Source organism: Pseudorca crassidens, chromosome 4, assembly GCF_039906515.1.
Source record: "Pseudorca crassidens isolate mPseCra1 chromosome 4, mPseCra1.hap1, whole genome shotgun sequence".
Classification (NCBI taxonomy): Eukaryota; Metazoa; Chordata; class Mammalia; order Artiodactyla; family Delphinidae; genus Pseudorca; species Pseudorca crassidens.
This window is the reverse complement of record NC_090299.1, coordinates 64338614-64360019: the sequence shown is the minus strand read 5'-3', so window position 1 is coordinate 64360019 and position 21406 is coordinate 64338614. Positions and strand designations below refer to the sequence as shown.

Below are 21406 nucleotides of genomic sequence, written 5' to 3'. Positions count from 1 at the left end.
CTTTAAGCTTGGCTCCAGCCAGCAAGCAGAGGGCTCATCTGTGGCCCAGATGAAGGCAAAGTCATTTGACCACACCCTCTATGAACTTCTCTTCCTCCACCGCTTCCACCGTGGAATCACCACCTCTTCCCTCACTTAGAATCAGTTATCTGGGCCCTTCCCATTTTCATATCCCAGCCCCTGCCAATCTCCCTTCAACAAGAAAGAAGGAAAAACTTTGGGACAACCAATGTTAGTCATTATAAATTTATTCCTGCTATCATGTTAAATACCGCCTACCTTAGACAGGCCCTGAAGGAAAATCTGCAGAAGTTATTTAAGACCATTTGCAATTGTTGGAGAAGAGGAGGCGGGTCAACAGGGATATCACAAGGAGATGCGCTCCTATCGCCTCCCCTGCCTGGCCAGCTTTGAAGCCCTCCAACCCTCTGGATGCCCAACATAGACAGCTGGATATAGTAGCTCTCAAGTCAAGGGACACAGGTGACACAGAGCTGAGGATGAGCTGTGGGACTGGAGAGCTGGAGCTGTCCGGGCGAAGGCAGATATGTCAGTCCCAGAGGATTGAGGGAACCTTGGATGCAGAGACTCAGACCCTGGTCCCAGCCCTTTTCCTGAATGTGGATGGGAGAAGAGGAAAAAGAGAAGGCAGTGTGGAGATGAGCACACATTTGATTTTGACATCTATTATAGCTATAAAGAATTGACCACATAAGGAAACTGAAAAATTAGTTTGGTTATGTCAGCATAGGTCTAATCATAGTCATTTATGCCAACTGCCTTACCATTGGTGTGTAATGGCATGTTACACCAAACCAATGATGTACTTCCATAAACGTGGTTCAGAGTAGTTATAGGTTTTGATTAGGTGAGTAAATGAAACACTTGGGTTCCAGCCTTCACGATTTCTTAATTTACATAGTCCTCTGTTCTCAGCTTTCACTGATGGTCAATACCATTGCTTTTAAGCTATTAGACAGAATGGTGGTTGGGGGTTGGAGGGATGTCCCTATTGATTCAGTATTTCCCTTGAGAAATTTTTATTATCTAAGCAATTGCTGTATAGTTTTCCTGTTCCCTGTGCTGGGAATTTGTGATTCTTTTTTCCATTCAGGTGTTTCATATTCATGAACTAGTAAAAGCTATAAATTCCCTTTTTTCCCTTAAATACATACATATACATGTAGACACCATCCCAATTATTCTGATTAGGTCCTAAAATTAATGAATTATGTTGCCGTGCCAGCTCAGTTTAGAGCTCAAATAACAAATTTGCTAAATCACAATTATAGAGACTTTGAGCCTGCTCTTTCACAAGACCTACGACCAGCTAGGAACCCCAGTGTCAGAAGAAACAGGCAAAGTGCAGTGGTCTCTGAAATGAAAGTAAGACTTCCTCGCGTCTGTTCCAAGTTCTGCTGCTATCACTGTGAGCAGTCTGATTCTCTACCTGAGAGGTTTTCCTTCAATCTGTTTTGGGGAATGACAGAAGAATACTTAGTACACAACTGGAGTTCTTTGGGTGAAAGGCAAATCCATAAGAAATGCGCTTTTTAAAAAAAATAATTACAGAGACATATAATAATAGCTGTTGAAAATCATTAGGCAGTATTAAAGTATCTTATGTCATTGAACTATATTTTATATACAACTCTGAATAACAAGTGGGTGGACAATTAATTGCAAGGATCAGTTTACAGTAATTTTAAAATTTGATTACCTAATAAAATCTAGCTGGCAAGTGATTTCAACAAAATTACTACTTCAGACGAAAATACCGACACTACAAACATATGGCAGGGCCCTATAAGGTCATTTCACTCATACATCAATTTGTGTTTGTCAGTAGGTAGGAAAAGACTTCCCAAGTGTGAAAACTAATTATATACCAGTGCTATTTATTTTGTTATTATTTAAATACAATGTGTCTTTAAATATGGAATTCTTTGGAAAACTCACTTCATTATCCAAAATTATGGAGACCGCTTTGGTTTTAAAATCGAAGGTGAAATATTCATTACAGTTTCCCAAGGGATCTTCTAACTGTAATGGGCAAAGAGTTCTTTGATAGAGTGTATTTCGTAAAAACATCCAGTAGCCAAGTCTCGTCAACAACTGTATCCGAAAGGTTTCCTGCTGCTGCTCACGCTGCTTCAGGCTGCTTAGGACGTGCCCAGAAAAAGCATCGACGCTTGCTGGCTTGCCTGCTCTCCCTGTCCCAGTTAGTCTTTGCGGTAAGTGACTGCTGGGTGGAGTCTTTGGGGTTTAGAGGATCTTGCACTCGTTAACAGAGAAAAACCTCCTTCTGTTGCGTCTCCTGGCCTGGTTGATGGCAGTCCGGACGGCACACTCAAATACCTGCTGTACCCCCCGGTTGCTGAGGGCTGAGCACTCCAGGTAGCCCTTGGCTCTCACCTCCTGGGCCAGTCTCTTTCCTTCTATAGCGTTGACGCAGGAAGCCCTGTGGGGCCCCATCTCCCGCTGGTCAGTCTGGGTGGCCACCACCAGCACGGGGGTGCAGGGCAGGTTGCTCCTGACTTCACCAATCCACTTGTTCTTCAGGTTCAGGAAGGAGTTATGGTTGGCCACGGAGTAGCACATCAGCACCACGTCTGCCTGCTGGTAGGACAGAGGGCGGATACTCCTGAAGGCATCATTGCCAGCTGTGTCCCAGAGACCCAGGCTGATCTGGATGCCATCCATGAAGACGTCTACACCTGTATTTTCATACACTGTGGGCTTGTAGGCCTCTGGGAAGGTCTCTGAGGTGAAGCGCACTAACAGAGAGGTTTTCCCCACAGCAGAGTCTCCCACCAACACACACTTGATGGAACTCAGCATCTTCCCAGATCGGATTCCTAGTTACAAATTCAGAATTCCGAGGAAAAGAGCCCTCAGTGGGCTGCTGAAGCAAACGCCATTCAACAACGAGGAATGGAAACCAGATGGATTTGTGCTCTTAGGACCTCTGACAGAAATTTGCAGAATGTTACTTCATGCAGTCCATCCAAGGGAGATGCACCATCTACTTTGGAAACCTCCAAAGGCTGGTCTTCAACTGGAAAAAGAAAAAGAAGGGGAGAACTTGAGTCTTTTTTCCCTTTTTTGCCGATGGGGGAGCTTCCTCATTGGCAAACTGATTAATCAGGGGGTCCACCTCAGTGGACAAGGGTCCTCCCTCCTTGTCTAAGCCACTCTTACCCTCGGCAGGGAAAGCTTGGATCTGTTATACCCCGTACCCACGACCCCACCCAGTCAAGAAGCAGAAGCTGACCTGATCTCTAAAATCAGCCCACGGATAAAAACACAAGCAGTTGCTCTGGTGGCAACATGAAAAAGACCACAGTAGCAACCTAATGTGTGAATGAGACGCTCTCTCCTGACTTCTGCTCCAAGAAGTGGAGACCACAGCTGACAGTGGTCTCTGCCACTTCAGTCTCTAATGGATCCCAGCCACTTTGGGAACTGCAAACTGATGAGCCGCACGTAGCAGAAGCACTTCCTTTCATTTATTGATTCATCAGCCAGTCCTTGGTTTATGTGGGAATTTGTGCTGAGATCAGAGAGAAGAAATCACCAGAACTCTAAAAATTTGCTGTGGTTTTTCCCTTGAGGTTTTTCCAAAAATGGGCTATAGGTATAATGGAAAGGGCACTGTCCTTGGCATTTTCTGCATCTGAAATCAGACTCCATTACCTATACAACGACATGGCTTTGAGCACTTTGCTTCATCTCCAAGCCTTGTTTTACTCATCTGCAAGATTGTGATAGATTTAGGAACCACTTGTCAGAGATGTTGTGAGGATAAAATTGTTTCTTTCTTTTCTGAACAGCTACCTATGTAATCAGGAACTCTGCTAGGCCCCTGGTTAAACAAAATAACTTGCTTAAAAGCAACCGTATTCGGTGCCTGTCACTTAAACCGGGCCACACGAATATGACGGAATCTGAATTTCTTGAAAGGGTCAAATAAATTCTCATTCACTGCAGGTGAAAGAGCTCCAGACAATGAGATCAGCCTTGGAGACGGTGTCCCGTCTGCCAAGGGATGTCATCACAGGGCCATCCCAGCTTTAGATGAAGGAAAGGTCTTTTGGACCAAATTTCAAAGTAAAAGTTATTAATACAATCTGGGCTTATAACCTCCTCCATTGGCAATCTTCCTGACAGATCACATGTAATGTAGGATAGACACATAGGATAGGTCTCCTTCAAAAGGTAATTTTTAAAATCACTCCTCTAAATCCAGACATTCCTCTCCAAGACATTATTATCTTTGTCTACCTACTGTCTCTGTTTAATTAGACATAATAGCCTTTACAAATGAGTTAATCAAATAAATAATTCACATGATTTTCACAAATTCATTTTTACCACACATAAGCTGGGTGACCTTGGCCAAGTTACTTAACCTCTCTGAGACTCGGTTTCTTCATAAAAATGAAAATAAGAAAAGCACATTCTTGATGGAATTGATATAACAATTCAGTATGTGGAGAGTCTGGCTTAGCACAGAACCTGGCACATGGGATCTGTGGGCAGGCACCATACGTTTCAACTTCTACTACTATTTATTTAAAATGCCAAATATTGAATGTCCAAGCATGGGGGCTGGGACGTCAAATATTCGCCCAGACTCTTATCTGACGACTCACATCTTCATATGGAAATGATAACACAGCAATAATTTATGCTTGTACTTTTACAAGACGTTGTACATTTGAGAATACTCCCTTGATTGTCTTGTGAGAAAGCCCCTTCAGAATGATAGAGCACAAAATGATAATAATAATAACTTATAAAATAAAAAAACAGAGATTTCCCTGGTGGTCCAGAGGTTAGGGCTTGGCGCTTTCACTGCCAGGGCCCAGGTTCAATCCCTGTTCAGGGAACTAAGATCCCATAAGCCGTGTGGCATGGCCAAAAATAACAAAAAATAAATTAAAAATGAAAAAAATGATAGAGCATAATACAAAACTAAGATGAAATTATGACTTTCATTCACTGATTATTATTATTGCAGATTTTAGGTTATCTGGGCTTCGATTGAATCTGTGGCTTACTTCAAAATGCTGATAAAACCCTGATATTTTTTTAAACAGATGAGCCCATGGCAGTCATCTGCCAGGGATAGCCTGTCAATGACAAAGAATACATCTAAATGTCATCCTTCTTGTAAGAGTTTTGGGCAAAGGACTTATGCAGGCAGCAGCCAATTCATTCATTAAGGAAATTGCTTTTGCCGTGAATCTAACACACTTAGATGATTAGGAAATCATTGTGCCACTCAGCAACTCCCGCCAGTGCCTTCTCTCAACAACACTTTCGTAGCCTGGCAGGGACACCACAGCAAGAGCAGGCCCTGCTCGGGATGCGGGGCTCCACGTACTGGGGGGGCTGGGGTGGTGGTAGGGGAGTGGGTGCTTCACTTTGGTTTTTTTTCTTCTGGAGAAAGAGAATCAATTCAAAAAATCTTAAGCAACTTAGTAAAGGAAAACTATAGCCACTTCTAAGCTTTATCAGTCCAAATTGTCATTCAGTTTTCTTTCTGTAATAGATATACACTTGTATATATCTTCTAAACATTTTCTCCAATTTAAAAATCTTTCTATTTCAACATAATCAACATACTTGCCAGGTTTTAGCTAAATAGCTTTCAATGTTTCAACAATTCATAATTGCACAGCTGTTCCCCACTGCTAGCAGTCTTTGAGTTACTTTCAATATTTCACAATAATTAACAAGTGTTATTTTATACATAAAATATATATTCATTTATAGAAGTTACTTTTACGTGGAAAAATTTTCTTGGGGAATACATTTACGAATATGGCATTACTGGATCAATGGGTCATTTTGTGACTTTTATTTACATTACTGAGCATCTTCTAAGGGCTGTATACATTATTCATTAGTTGTTTTCATCGTTTTTAAAAAATGGTTGTTTGGGGCTTCCTGTGTGGCAGGCACCGTATCAGGTCCTGAGAGCGTAACAGTGAGCAAGCTGGCTTCTTTCTGCATGGAGATCAACATTTCACAACTGCAGAGACTTCAGGGGGTAGGGAGTCCTGTCACAGTCACACTGTGAGGCAACGGTAGAGGCAAAGTTAGACCTAAACAGAGGGTGACCCCAAAGCTGCAGCAGCTCCACGTGTCACCCATACCCCATAATTCCCATTGCCCTACCCAAGGCACCTCAAGTAAAACCATGCTTCCTAAGCAAACCCAGTTTTGAGACACTTTTTCCGGCCATCCCTTCCAAACAGGTCCCTACTCGGATTCTCCTCCTACAAATAAGGAGTTCTTGATGTTTACAAGAAGTGTGTTGTGTCTTGATTCGGAAACTGGTTCCACAAGTGTGTTCAGTTTGTGAAAATTCTTCAAGCTACAGACCTATGATGTGTTCACTTTTCTGTATGAAGATTAAACTTCAGGAAAAAGTATTTTTAAAAATAAGGTTACTGCCTTTGCAGGGAACATCTTCTCAAGGAATATTTTATCGTAAGTTTTTCATCTTGCAAGAATTCATTTCACTAATTCTCAACGCTACTTCAGTAATTCCCCTTAGCTCATTGCTAATTGCTATAAATAATAATTAAATTTCTCCTCTGAATCACAAAAAGAAATCACTTTTAAATCAGTTTATTTTTATACACAGATCATCTGTATTCCAAGTGGATTTAATTCTGAAAGTTTGCTTGCAAGACGCTGGTTTGCAGCTTTTATTACTGTTCTCCAGAGTCAAGGTTCTAAGCAGTATTTACATTCCTAAACCTAAAGCTTATTTAATACCATTATATTTGAATTTAAATGGAATATCACTAAGCCCCGAGGCCTCTTTGAGCCAGGAGCCCTGCCCCCCTGACCCCAGGCCAAGCAGGGACCCTGGCACCCTTCCCCTCCTCTGTCCCACCCACCCTGTCCCTTCCACTCCCACGAGCACAGTAACTGGATTGTCTCCACAGGTCTAGAGTTCTCAATTTGGTCCAAGTTCAGAGTCAAAAACAAGGCTAGTCAGCCAGGCAACGGCCCAGAGCACCATTTAAGACTCTAGAATCTCATGTCAAAACTAATAAAGTGGGCTTCCCTGGTGGCGCAGTGGTTGAGAGTCCGCCTGCCGTTGCAGGGGACACGGGTTCGTGCCCCAGTCCGGGAAGATCCCACATGCCGCGGAGCGGCTGGGCCCGTGAGCCATGGCCACTGAGCCTGCGCCTCCGTAGCCTGTGCTCCGCAGCGGGAGAGGCCCCAACAGTGAGAGGCCCGCGTACTGCAAAAAAAAAAAAACCAAACTAATAAAGTGATGGGAAAATGTACCTCTCTCAAAGTAGTTGGAATTTTCTGAAAAACTGCCTGGTGTTGAGGGTGGAACCCCACGAGGCATACTCAAGGGAAGGTCACTTGGTCTCTGAACTGCTTTCTAAGGGAATTTCTTTTACTGAAGGACTCATATTTTCTCAGTTGGGTATGAACATTTGGGACCCAAGCTGAATTGTTCAAGGAAAGAAAGCAAAGAGGCAAATACATGCATATCTAACCATTCTAGAATGTAATGACGCTGTAAACCAAAGTTGTCAACTATGGGTCACCTGTGGGCCAAACCCACCGTCTGTTTCTGTATGGCCCACGAATTAAGAATGGTTTTTACAATTTTAATGGTTAAAAAAAATCAAAAGAACAGTATTTCATGACATGTGCATATCATATGAAATTCAAATTTGTGTCCATAAAAACATTTTTTTGGATCATAGTCATGATCTTTCATTTACAAATTTTCCATGGCTTCTTTCTTGCTACAACTCAAAGTTGCAACAGAGACTTTATGGCCCACAAAGCCTAAAATATTTACTATCTGGCCTTTTACAGAAAAAGTTTGACAACCGCTGCTAAATAAAAAGAGGCAATACAGAGTAAGAAGGAGAGCACAGACCCTGGGATCAGGCAAGCTTGGGTTTGGCCCCAACATCTGCTGCTTACTGTGCGATCTTGGGTGAATTACTTAACGTCTCTGAGTTTTGCACCTTTGTCAATAGAGGCAGTATAGCTCAGTGATTAAGAGCCTGGACTCTGAAACCATGCTGCCTCCAAAGTCACTAAGCCTTAGCTTCTTCAACTGTAAATAGGCAATACTGATAGTATCATACAAGGTTGTTGTATGGGAATAAATGGGTAAGTGAATGTAAAACACATAGAATGGTACCTGGCACAGAGTAAGTACTATAGAAGTATCTGTTATTTATCTATTTACCTTGAAGTGTTGTAAGATTATTAGAGCTAGAGCTGACATGCAGGCCCAAAGTGAGATGACTGTGAGGCCTGGGGGCCTCGGAGGGAGCCACTGGCAAACAGGAAACAAACACTGGAGGAGAGACAGGTCTGTGAGACAAGGGGACAGTGTGGTGCCAGAGAGATTCCAGGAGAACCAAGGGTAATCTGGCTACATTATACAGGATGAGAATGAGTGAGAAGGGAAGAAGGATGGCAGCGAGAATTCTTATTCTTCCACAAACTTTGACATGAAATATTTAGTTACACACATATTCTTGTCTATGTTGTTTATAATGGGAAAAAATTATTAAAGAACAGGTGGTTCTTGGATAAACTAATTAGTTTATTCCTGTAATCAATACGCTTTAAAATAACAGAGTATAAGTATATTAACTTAACTGACACAGGAAAAGTGTCCCTATGCTGAATGGGATAAAAGCCGTTTTCAAAATATGTACAGTATGATTCCACAGTTATGAAAACATCTAGAGCAGTATATATACCAACATGTTAGGATGAATTGTCTACGGTCCTGAGATTGTAACTGATTCTAATTTTCTTCTCCTTGCTTCTGTGCATTTTAAAATAAAATTAAAATAAAACAAAACACATTTTAAAAGCATGAGTTCTGTGTACAATTTTGAAGCGCTTTGTGTGTGTTCCTTTGTTTTTTAAGTTTGGCTTGAAAAGGCGGAAAAGGCTGATCTGAGGGCCCTTTAAGCTAGAGAATATCTATGAGCCCCCATCATGTCCGAGACAATAATTTTCTATATCTGTACAGCTGAATTTGTTTAAAATTCCTAGAAGCACTATCTCTGGCTTCTGGTTCTTTTTTAAGGGACAAGCTAAGCTGAGTAATTATGCCTCCTCTCACAAATGTCCTAAGCCCATCTCTCTTTTTCCTCCTCATTAGAGAGTTTTTGAAGTCTTTTCTATATTTTTTTAGATATTCAAAGAAGTTTGAATACGGCCTGGGTGTTTGATGACATTAAGGAACTATTGCTGATTTTGTTAGGTGATAATCACATTGTAGTCATATACTTTTTTTTAATATATTTATTTTTTAAATTTATTTTTGGCTGTGTTGGGTCTTTGTTGCTGCGTGTGGGCTTTCTCTAGTTGTGGCGAGCAGAGGCTACTCTTTATTGCGGTATGCAGGTTTCTCATTGCGGTGGCTTCTCTTGTTGCAGAGCATGGGCTCTAGGCGCACGGGCTTCAGTAGTTGTGGCACGTGGGCTACTAGTTGTGGCTTGCGGGCCCTAGAGCGCAGACTCAGTAGTTGCAGAGCACAGGCTTAGTTGCTTCGCGGCATGCGGGATCTTCCCAGACCAGGGTTTGAACCCATGTCCCCTGCATTGGCAGGTGGATTTTTTTAATATATATATATATTTATTTATTTATGGCCGTGTTGGGTCTTCGTTTCTGTGCGAGGGCTTTCTCTAGTTGTGGCAAGTGGGGGCCACTCTTCATCGCGGTGCGCAGGCCTCTCACTATTGTGGCCTCTCTTGTTACGGAGCACAGGCTCCAGACGCGCAGGCTCAGTAATTGTGGCTCACGGGCCCAGTAGCTCCGCGGCATGTGGGGTCTTCCCAGACCAGGCCTCGATCCCGTGTCCCCTGCATTGGCAGGCAGATTCTCAACGACTGCGCCACTAGGGAAGCCTCGGCAGGTGGATTCTTAACCACTGTGCCACCAGGGAAGCCCAGTCATACACATTTTTAAAGTCCTTATCAGACAGCTGAAATAAATATGATGTCTGGGATTTTTTTAGATTGTTCCAGAAAAGAAAAAAAGAACTAAGGATGATGGATGAAATAAGACTGGGAAAATATTGAGAACTGTTGATGTTGAATGATGGTACATGGGGGTATGTTAGTCTATTCTCACTATTTTTATATATATTCAAATTTTTTCATGATAGAAGTTTTAAAGGGTGGGAACTTTTGTTTTCTATAGCATTTTGTCCAAGCTGTGGTTTCATTCTCATCTTTAGTTTTAGAGAAAATGAAGAAAAGTATCACTAAAAAATAAAAAGTATACTTTGCGCCTCAGTGACTTGTTCAAGTATTGGAAGGAATGTTGATGCATCAAATAAGTGACATAAAGGTAGACAGTGGAAAGGCTTAGAGCCTGCCTCCTGGTGGAAGGGAGACAGAGGAGAAAAAGGTGAGGATTCCCAGCCAAGTCATAAAGAGAAAGCCTTGAGTTTCAAGTACAAGCTCTACCTGCATCTCAATAAGACATCACCATCTGCCCCTGGGAAGTAAAGGCCATGGATAGAAAGTATTCTAGTCAAAGTATACTCTTGAAGTTACTTTGAGATTATGTGAACTTCCTAACTGGTATAACTATGTTCACTAACTTCCCTTGGCCCTCCTTGCCCCAGTTCTGCAGAATTAGCTCTTTGCAAAACAGTAAAAAGTAATAATGAAAATAACTTAAAAAAAAAAAAAGAAAGAAAAGAAACTCAGGAGTGAAAATGGACTACCCACATAAAACCAGATCACATCAAAGCAACTCTGAGAATGAGGAAGACCCATGGCCCTGGGGGTCTTTCTTTTTGTCTGAAAAGGTGAAGAGGTAGAAAAGAGTTTCTACCTTCAGATTTTATGTTTTCCCCTTAGACTTAAAGTAGCTCCATCTGATCTTTACTTACTGTGAAAATATGAAATCTACCTGATACCTGGGTAGACCTCCACCAAGCCCATGGTACCTCCCAGCTCTAAAGCACCACCTGTAATGAAGAAAACCATCACATCCCAGGGTTCCCTCATCCCCCCCCCCACCAGAACCACCACCACCACCACCACCACCATCATTCAACACACATACTCAAACCATTAGTGGTGAGCAACATTTCCTCCCTTATTTGCTGATCCAATCAGACTGAAGATGGCCTCCTCACTTTGGCTAACTCTTCCCCTCATTTTGTCTGAGTCATCTCTACATACCTTTTTTTCCTGATTATAAAAGTAGTTAATACATGTTATGGAACATTTCAAAAATACTGAACTATCTAAACGACCTAAAGGAGAAATGCAGCTGCCACCTAAAACCAAAAGCTGCGAGATATTAGTGTACCTTTTCCTGTTTCGTTTTTTCAGTGTCATTTTTTGCCAATACTAATATCGTACTTTATATATAGTTTGGCATCTTGCTTTTTTATTTAACATTTACATCATAAATATTTCTTATATCATTGAGATCCTTTGAACATAATTTTAATGACTGTCATATTTCATTATATGAACATAGCATTATTTATTGAACCAACTGACTATTATTTAAATTGTTTCTAATTTTTACTATAATAACGCTGAGTGAACATTTAAAAATAAATTTGTACAAATATACAATTATTTCTTTAGTATAAATAGGTATGAGCACAATTACTGGAACAAGAAAGATGAAAAACATGGACAAATTGGTACTCCATATGTAGTATATGAGAGTTTTCCTTTTACCACACTGCCATCATTGGGTATAATATTTGCCAGTTTGATCTGTTTTCATTTGCGACTAGTGAAAATTAAAATTCATCTCTTTGTTGACCACTTACATTTTTTCTTTCGTAAGTCACCTACTTTGCCTACTTTTCTAGTAAGGTGGTCATCATTTCTTAAATATTTTAAAAAATCTTTTTAGAGATTAAGGATATTAATCCTCTCTTGGTTAAATAAATATGTAGCTTTTTTTCTTCATACGTTTTGCGTCCGTGAATTCTGGTAATTCCCCCAAATCCTGGTACTCCCCCATTATTGAGCAACCACTAAATAGAATGTGAAATAGCATGTCCCCTGATTGTGGAAAGAAACTTAGCATGATTAGATACCTGAAAGGTCATCTAGTTCAACCTACTCATTTTCCCATGAGGAAACCAAGGCCCAGGTTTCCTCATTTTCCCATGAGGAAACCAAGGCCCACCAAGGTGGTTTAGGTAGTGGGGGCTGACTTGAAGCCCAGAAACTGGATCACTGAGCCAGCACTCTTTCCATCTACACAGTATTTTTTCACATATATGTTATCTACATTTTATTTATTTATTTATTTATTGCGGTACGCGGGCCTCTCACTGCTGTGGCCTCTCCCATTGCAGAGCACAGGCTTCGGACGCGCAGGCTCAGTGGCCATGGCTCACGGGCCCAGCTGCTCCGCGGCATGTGGGATCCTCCCGGACCGGGGCACGAACCCGTGTCCCCTGCATCAGCAGGCGGACTCTCAACCACTGCGCCACCAGGGAAGCCCTGTTATCTACATTTTATATCCCATACTTAATTTCCTTAATTTTAAAATGTAAACCCTTATAGATAGCTTAGATATATGTTCCAAATTGGTGGCTTTTTACTCAGAAGATAACTCCCAGTATTAATATAAAACTATTTTTCAAACAGATGTTCTCTTTCTACTTAACTTCCTTTGAGAGATAGATCATCTCTCTTTAGGGGCAATCATTAAGATTTCCAACATTCTCTAGAATTAGGGTAAACCCTTAATTTACAGATTGCTCAAACTGTAAAAGAAGTCAAGGTATTTTGTTCAGGATATTTAGCCCAGAGCACTGCATGGAGTGAGGTGATTTGGCTTCAGCTTCAAAGTATAAAATTGCTGATATTCCATCATTTGCAGAGCCCAGGTTGTGGAGTTGAGGTCTTGGTTAGATTCTCATCTCTATCGCTGACTAGCAGTATAACCTTTGGCAACTCACATAACAAGAACTGTAAAATGTGGATAATAGTGAATAGTTTGAAGGATTTTTAAGGCAATTAAAAAGATTCTATCTCTCATGCCTAGCGGCATGCCTGACCCTTAGTAGATAAGGATAATAATAAACACATTGGTCAGATACTGTTTAAAGTGCTTTATGAAAATTAGCTCATTAATCATTACAACAATACTATGTGCTCGGGACTTCCCTGGTGGCGCAGTGGTTAAGAATCTGCCTGCCAATGCAGGGGACATGGATTCGAGCCCTGGTCTGGGAATATCCCACATGCCATGGAGCAACTAAGCCTATGCAACACAACTACTGAGCCTGCACTCTAGAGCCCGTGAGCCACAACTACTGAGCCCACGTGCCACAACTACTGAAGCCCTTGCGCCTAGAGCCCGTGCTCCACAACAAGAGAATCCACTGCAATGAGAAGCCCATGCACCACAACGAAGAGTAGCCCCCGCTTGCCGCAACTAGAGAAAGCCTGTGCGCAGCAACAAAGACCCAACACAGCCAAAAATAAATTAATTAATTAAATAAAATGATACTATGTGCTCAATACATTGTTGTTATTTTACAGCCAGGGAAACTAAGGCACAGAGAAGTAAAGTAACTTGCCCAAGAGGACAAGCTAGTGAGGAGGGCTTGCCTCCAAACCCATTCACAGAGTTGTCTCTATCTCCCCTCCCACTGTCTCTCATCTGGGGGAAGCTTACCTACCTTTGCAACCTTGATGAAACTAAGCAATCTGCTGCTACCTGATGCTTGTGTGCCCCTAAAATTCATATGGTGATGGTATTAGGAGGTGGGGCCTTTGAGAGGTGATTAGGTCATGAGGGTGGAGCCCTCATCAATGGAATTAGTGCACTTATAAAGGAGCCCCAGAGAGCTCCTTTGCCCCTTCCACCATATGAGGACACAGTGAGAAGGCACCATCAATGAATCAGGAAGCAAGCTCTCACTAGACACTGAATCTGCCAGGGCCATCATTTTGGACTCCCCAACCTCCAGAACTGTGAGAAATAAATTTCTATTGTTTATAAGCCACCTAGTCTGTGGCATTTTGTTGTAACAGCTCAAATAGACTAAGACACAATCCTAAAATAAAGGCAGCAGATGAGGAGGGAGAGCTGGAAAGACGTTTTTCAGCTGGTGGGTGTTTTCTTTCTTACTATAGGCCTTATTTCCAACAACATTTGAAAGATCTCTCCCTTAAGCAGACTCTCTCAGACACCATTGGAAGATGTACGGAAGAATGCCATCTTTGTAGAAGGCAATATGACAGAATTCAGTGGCACATTTTGTGTTTTTGATACCCGGAGCTGATCATTTTTTAACCTCCCTCATTTTAATGGTAAAATTAGCTTCAGTAATAATGTGTAAGAGTCAGGAACAGTCATTATTTCCTTGACTCATTCTGTAGCTTTAAAATAAACAAGTAACAATTTACAAGAAAGATAAATTTCAATTTTTAAAGTATTATTCAAGTGCAATAAAATATTTTCTGTACAAACTAAAACTTGCAATTACCGATCAGAAATATCACACTTTGCAATTTGCACTCTGCTTCACTGTTTTAAATTTAAACACAAAACTCCAAAAAGTCACATAGAATAACAGAATTGAAGTAAGTCAAGTTCTGTTTCATAGTCTCTAAAATCATTGTGCTATCATTCTTTAATTCTAATGTACTGTTTAGGAATCAGTAAACAGGAATCAGGAATACGTAGTGCCATAAGGTTGGGGAATCACAATATACTCCAGAAATCAGCTCTAATGGAATCCATACACGCCCCTAAGCATTACTCTAACTTTATCACTGCCAGTACATGGTGATAATAAAAAGCAAACACCCATTGATTTTATTATTGTCTTTAAATTCTCAGCAGATGATGTACTCCATCACTGCCTATACCTGGAGTGGACCCCTTCTACTGCCATGTCCTTGGTATATCCCTGCTAGTAGCTATCAAAATTTTAAATGCATGTACCTTGCAACCCAGCAATTCTAACTTTTTAAACCTATTGTCTTGTTGTACCTATACAAGTAGTCAAGAAATATGTGCAAGAATTTCATTGCAGGACTTCCCTGGTGGCACAGTGGTTAAGAATCCGCCTGCCAATGCAGGTGACATGGGTTCAAACCCTGGTCTGGGAAGATCCCACATGCCACAGAGCAACTAAGCCCGTGAGCCGCAACTGCTAAGCCTGCACTCTGGAGCCCGCGAGCCACAACTTCTGAGCCCCCATGCCACAACTACTGAAGCCCACGTGCCTAGAGTCTGTGCTCCACAAGAGAAGCCACCGCAACGAGAAGCCCCCGCACCATGACGAAGAATAGCCCCCGCTCACTGCAACTAGAGAAAGCCCACGAGCAGCAACAAAGACCCAACGTAGCCAAAGATAAGTAAATAAAAATAAATAAATCTATTTTAAAAATATTTTGAAAAATAGAATTTCATTGCAGCATTATTCACAACAGCCAAAAAAAAAAAAAAAAGAACTGAGGATAACTAAAAGGTATCAAAAGGCAGTGGTTAAATTAATTCTGTTGTATCCATACAGTGGAATCTGATACAGCATTAAAAAGAATTAGGATAAGGGTGGGAGGGGGGAATAGGTGAAGGGGATTAAGAGGTACAAACCTCTAGTTATAAAATAAATGTCACAGGAATGTAATACAACAGCATAAGGACTATGGTCAATAATACTGTAATAACTTTGTATGGGAACAGATGGTTACCAGAATTATTGTGGTGATCATTTCACAGTGCATGCAAATGTCAAATCACTATGTAGTACACCTGAAATTAATGTAATATTGTACGTCAACTATATTTTGAATAAAAAAATAGAATTAGGTTAACCTTGTACGTATTGTGAGGAAAGGTACCCATGATATATTGGTAACTGAAAAAGGAAGCAGTTGAATGATTCATTAAAGAATCTCATTTATGTAGAAAAATAAATGTACAAGCCTGGTCTGATGCCCTTGAATGCCCAAAATGGTCAGAATGGCATGGGTTCAGGCATAGGAAAGGTATCTGTGCAATGGTGGACAAAACCAGACTTGCTGTGAATTCTAGCTCATCCAATACGTGTTCCTCTACAGATAAAACTGTACTAAGGGCACAGCAGTTACTCCCTAAATTGTCTAAGGGAGAAGAGGAACAAAGAGGAATAACCTAAGAACACAAGTCTGTACAGCCTTTCTTAGGTTTTTAAAATCCCCTTTTGGGATATCAATGTATATACTTTCTATATTAATTATATTGCAGATATAATACACAGCAGTGGGATTAACTATCTCCCTAGATGCATCAACTGTCTCCCTAGATGCTCAACTTCTCCCAGGAAACTGGGAGAAACAGGTTCGTAATAACCCTGAAACTATCAAGATACTCCAGAGCAAAATTCTTTTCTTTTGCTGTTTAATTCATTGCTTATGCATACATAGTGTTCCATGAACATTAAGTTCCAAATCCATAGAAGTCTAAAAGAATGACAGGATGTCTGCCTTTAATTGGCTTTAAACTAGGAATACTTTTAAAGAGACTAATGGGGACAAAAGATAACAAAGAAACTGTTAATATAGTTTAGACTGGGCTTAGAGGTTTTTTAAAAAAAATTTTTCCTACTTTGTTAATAATGTCTCTAACCCTCACTTTTTTGTTGTGGTTGTTTTCTATAGAAGAAATGACTTCTTGAGGAGAGGTAATGCGATGGTCATGCAAAGGTAGCTGGTATGGCTGTACTTCATCATACTAAGGCCCCATATAGCTGGGACCTTAGAGAATAAAATCCTAAACTAGAGAGAAAAGAAGCAACCTTCCGCATACAAATGACCTTACGCTCAGCTTCATCCCAGAAAAAATTAAAATTTAAATGGACAAGTGCCATGATAAAGGTAAGTGCAGAATGCCAAGAGAATGCTGAGGACAGAGTGCTTAAATCTTCAAGGGCGGTGGGAGTGGGAAAGGCAGAAAGGAGAGACATCTGAGATCGGTCTCAGAGGGGAGAGAAAATGTGATTGGTGGACTGCATCCAGACCAAGGAAGCAGCCGGTGCCCAGGTGTGCAGGGGAGAAGGTTCTGTGTATTTGGAGGGTAGAGAGTTGGCTTTTGCGGCTGAAGCACAGGCGGGAGACGAATTGGAAAGGAACAGTGGGGCCAATTTGTGAATGCTAAGTATAAAATAACCTCCTTCCCGCCAGCTCTCTCATTACTTTCTCCTCTTCCCCACTCCACCTAGCCATTGCTGCCCTGGGACTATGAAATATCCCCCAAACTCTCCCTGCCTTTCCTCACTCAGTAATCTTTATTTTTGTTCTTTTATTTTTTTGGAATTATTAAATTTTATTTTATTTTTTATACAGCAGGTTCTTATTAGTTATCTATTTTATACATATTAGTGTATACATGTCAATCCCAATCTCCCAATTCATCACACCACCACCACCTCCCCGCCACTTTCCCCCCTTGGTGTCCATACCTTTGCTCTCTACATCTGTCTCTATTTCTGCCCTGCAAACTGGTTCATCTGTACCATTTTTCTAGATTCCACATATACGCATTAATATACGATATTTGTTTTTCTCTTTCTGACTTACTTCACTCTGTATGACAGTCTCTAGATCCATCCACATCTCTACAAATGACCCTATTTCGCTCGTTTTTATGGCTGAGTAACATTCCATTGTATATATGTACCACATCTTCTTTATCCATTCGTCTGTCGATGGGCATTTAGGTTGCTTCCATGACCTGGCTATCGTAAACAGTGCTGCAATGAACATGGGAGTGCACGTATTTTTCTGAATTATGCTTTTCTCTGGGTATATGCCCAGGAGTGGGATTGCTGGGTCGTATGGTAATTCTATTTTTAGTTTTTTAAGGAACCTCCATACTGTTCTCCATAGTGGCTGTATCAATTTACATTCCTACCAGCAGTGCAAGAGGGTTCCCTTTTCTCCACACCCTCTCCAGCATTTGTTGTTTGGAGATTTTATGATGATGCCCATTCTAACTGGTGTGAGGTGATACCTCATTGTAGTTTTGATTTGCGTTCCTCTAATGATTAGTGATGTTGAGCATCCTTTCATGTGCCTCTTAGCCATCTGTATGTCTTCTCTGGTGAAATGTCTATTTAGGTCTTCTGCCCATTTTTGGATTGGGTTGTTTGTTTTTTAATGTTGCCTCACTTAGTAATCTTAAGTGTGTCACTCTTATCTCCTAAAGTACAATCTTCTCTGCTCTGACTCTTCCTGGTAAAGTTCTACCTGTCTCAGAGCCCAGCTCAGACACCACCTCCTCCAGGAGGCCTTCCAGAAACTCCTCGTAAGCATTATTTTTCTCCCTTATTTGAGCTCACATGTAATCTTTAAATGTTTTTATGTTTACCTTTTTGAATAGTTAATATAATACACGCCTATGGTAAAATTCAAAGAGTACAAAAGTGAAAAATATGTCGTCCTCCTCTGCCTGCCCTCCAGGGCCCCAGGCCATTTTCCCAGAGGCAACCACTGTATTAAGTTTTTCATGCATTTTCCCAAAGCTATTACATTATGGCACGTATTCACAAACATATATACGAATGCATATGTGTAATTATCCTAACACACACACTCGTTCTTTTTTTTAGTATACAAACTGTAGCATACTATTCTATACTCCCTGCTGCTTTTCTCACTTAATTTTTTCTTTATCACCAGATTTTCAGGCATACCTCAAAGGTACGGCAGGTTCGGGTTCCAGACCACCACAATAAAGCAATATCGCAATAAAGTGAGTCACGTGCATTTTCTGGTTTCCCAGTGTGTATTAGTTATGTTTCCACTAGACTAGACTGTAGTCTATTAAGTGTGCAATAGCATTTTGTCTTAAAAATAATGTACATGACTTAATTTAAAAATGCTTTATTGCTAAAAAATGCTAACCATCATCTGAGCCTTCATCAAGTCATAAACTTTTTGCTGATGGAGGGTCTTGCCTCCATGTTGATGCTGGCTGACTGATCAGGGTGATAGTTGCTGGAGGCTGGGAGGCTGTGGTAGTTTCTTAAAATAAGACAGCAACGAAGTTTACGACATCGATGGGCTCTGCCTTTCATGAACGATTTCTCTGTAGCATGCGATGCTGTTCGATAACATATTACCCACAGTGGAACTTCTTTCAAAATTGTAGTCAGTGCTCTCAACCCCTGCTGCTGCTTTGAGAACAGATATTAACAGAAAAGAGCATGAAGGGGCAGACAGCTCAACCTTCCTGCCGCAGATGCCCTTTCCCTACTCCCGGGCTTTTCTTCTTGCCTTCCCTAGCTTGTCCTTCCTTCTCCACCCACTAACTTGACCCAGAGGCATGGGTGCTAAAAAGCCCTCAGCCTCGGTGCAAACAAGCACAAGGGGCCCCAGCTGCTGTCGGATTTCAAGACAGTGTTCAGTTGCAACCATCTTAGCTGTACACATAGAAACAATTTGTACCTCTTTTGTCGGGAACACGTCCCAGTCCAATTTAGAGTCCACTGGCCTAATTTGTGACAGAAAGCACTTGCGAACACTTTGCAGTTCAGAGAGTTTTCAGAGGCTGATTGGAGAAAACACCCAGGCCCTTTACAGACCTCAGCAGCAGAACAACTAGGCAGCCAAGGTGGCAGAGAGGCCCAAAGGGGAATGTCACGTAGACCCCACAAAATCCTGGCTTTCCTCGAGACAGAAAGCAGCCTTTGGCCACATCACTCATTTGCCTCCCAAATGTCCACACTGAGAAGTTCTCAGGCCTTGTAAAGCATTCCCCATAACATTAAAATGGCCAGGTCCTAACAGGGAGAGGGACTGGATAACTATTGAATATCTGCTCTCGGCAGGGTAACTTGTGACTCTCTGTAGATTATCCAGAGCTCCTACCTGGAGTTTGATGTTCACCCTTTATGCCAACTCTCACACCTCCACACAGCTATTATCAACATGTATGAAACCAGGAGGCCTAACTGTAAATGTGTTTCTAGCAGCAGGGACTTCCAGAAAACATACTTCCTGTGGCATGGACTTGCCACTTCTGTTCATTTTTGCCCTCATTTGCCTTAACTTTTTAAACACAAGACTACTTGCCAGAAAGGATAACTTTTCAAAGGAGAAAAACATACACCTCTTTTATCATTAAACTCCTTATTATTTTAGAAAAATATTTAGTAATGTGGAAAAAAGGTATATGACAACATTGTTACATGAAAAAAAGCAAGTTCAAAACAGTACGTGAAACATGATCCTGATTTTTTCAATAAAAATATAGAGAGGAGTAAGAAGCTAAACCCAGATGCTAGCAATGCTCTGATTGGTGCAGTTATAGATTTTTTGTGTGCTTATCTATGTTTTACAAATTTCCTTCAAAAACATATACTGCTTCGGTAATAAAAGGGAGTTGTAAAAGTAACTCACGACTCTTTGTAAAAGAAAATATAAATGCATCCCGCAGTTTCTTCCTGGATAGAAATAGGATTTGCTAGTATCACCAGATACTGTAGTCACGTTCAAGAAAGTATGACACAGGAGACCTGGATCCTGGGTCAGGATTAGTCCCTGACTAACGAAATGACCCTGAACCAGTCCAGGATACCCCTCCCACCACAGGCACCTCATCTGTCAGATGAGCAGGTCTCACTGGGTCTGTAAGTCCCTTTCTTAGTCTGGAACTCCTCATAGCTCTTTCAGATACCACTCATGTAAAAACAAAACAAAAAACACCTTGGAATATTCCAGTGATTTGGACTGTGCCTCTACCACCTTGCTCAACATGCTAGAAAAATTCCTGGGGAAACTCAGACCCTAGGAAAAGAGGTTCCTTGCGTAACAGAGATAGTTGCCACAGTTAGGATTTATGGCAACACCTTTCCTTTTGTCATTGAGTACCAGAAAGTTCAAGGGCATGCTTTATCCTAAGGCCCACTTCCTCTCTATGGTCTTGTGAATGGGATCAAAATACAGGAAGTCTATTAGCCAAGATTCTTTGGCCATTGACAATGCATGGACGGGCACTGCCAGAGTACGATTCTCAGACTTGCTTGTTTTCTATGTTTCCATGGATCACCAACCCTCTTTTTTCTGATCAATATCTCTTCATATAAATCCAGCTTCTCAGGAGATGACGCTCAGTCATCTTCATGTACTAGGCCACTCAAGTCTTGCCTTAGTGGTACGAGCCCACCTGAAATTACTTTCAAGAGACAATAGTAAATTACTTTCAATAGACATTTCAGGGTTCCTCAGGGTTCAGGGTTCCAAAAGAAACCTCAGGACATCAGCATTAGCCAACTTCTCATGTCCATAATTCCAAAGTGAACTGAAATGTATCAGAAGATAATCCCCTAAACTCATTCCACCTTCCTGTAACTACCTCTTCACTTGTACATTTTGCTTGTATCTTGTAACACTCACAT

The 21406-nt window shown here is 41.2% G+C and overlaps 1 protein-coding gene across 2 annotated transcripts in view; it reads right to left on the bottom strand.

The window, feature by feature from the left end:
* Window positions 1–1705: 1705 nt before the first annotated feature.
* RHOH (ras homolog family member H) overlaps window positions 1706–21406 on the bottom strand; it is a 36918-nt gene continuing 17217 nt past the window's right edge. For both annotated transcript variants that reach the window (XM_067734686.1, XM_067734687.1), the window contains one exon: window positions 1706–3058. In XM_067734686.1, coding sequence (XP_067590787.1) covers window positions 2266–2841 — 576 coding nt within the window. In that variant the 5' untranslated portion in view covers window positions 2842–3058 and the 3' untranslated portion in view covers window positions 1706–2265. The remainder of the gene's footprint in view (window positions 3059–21406) is intronic.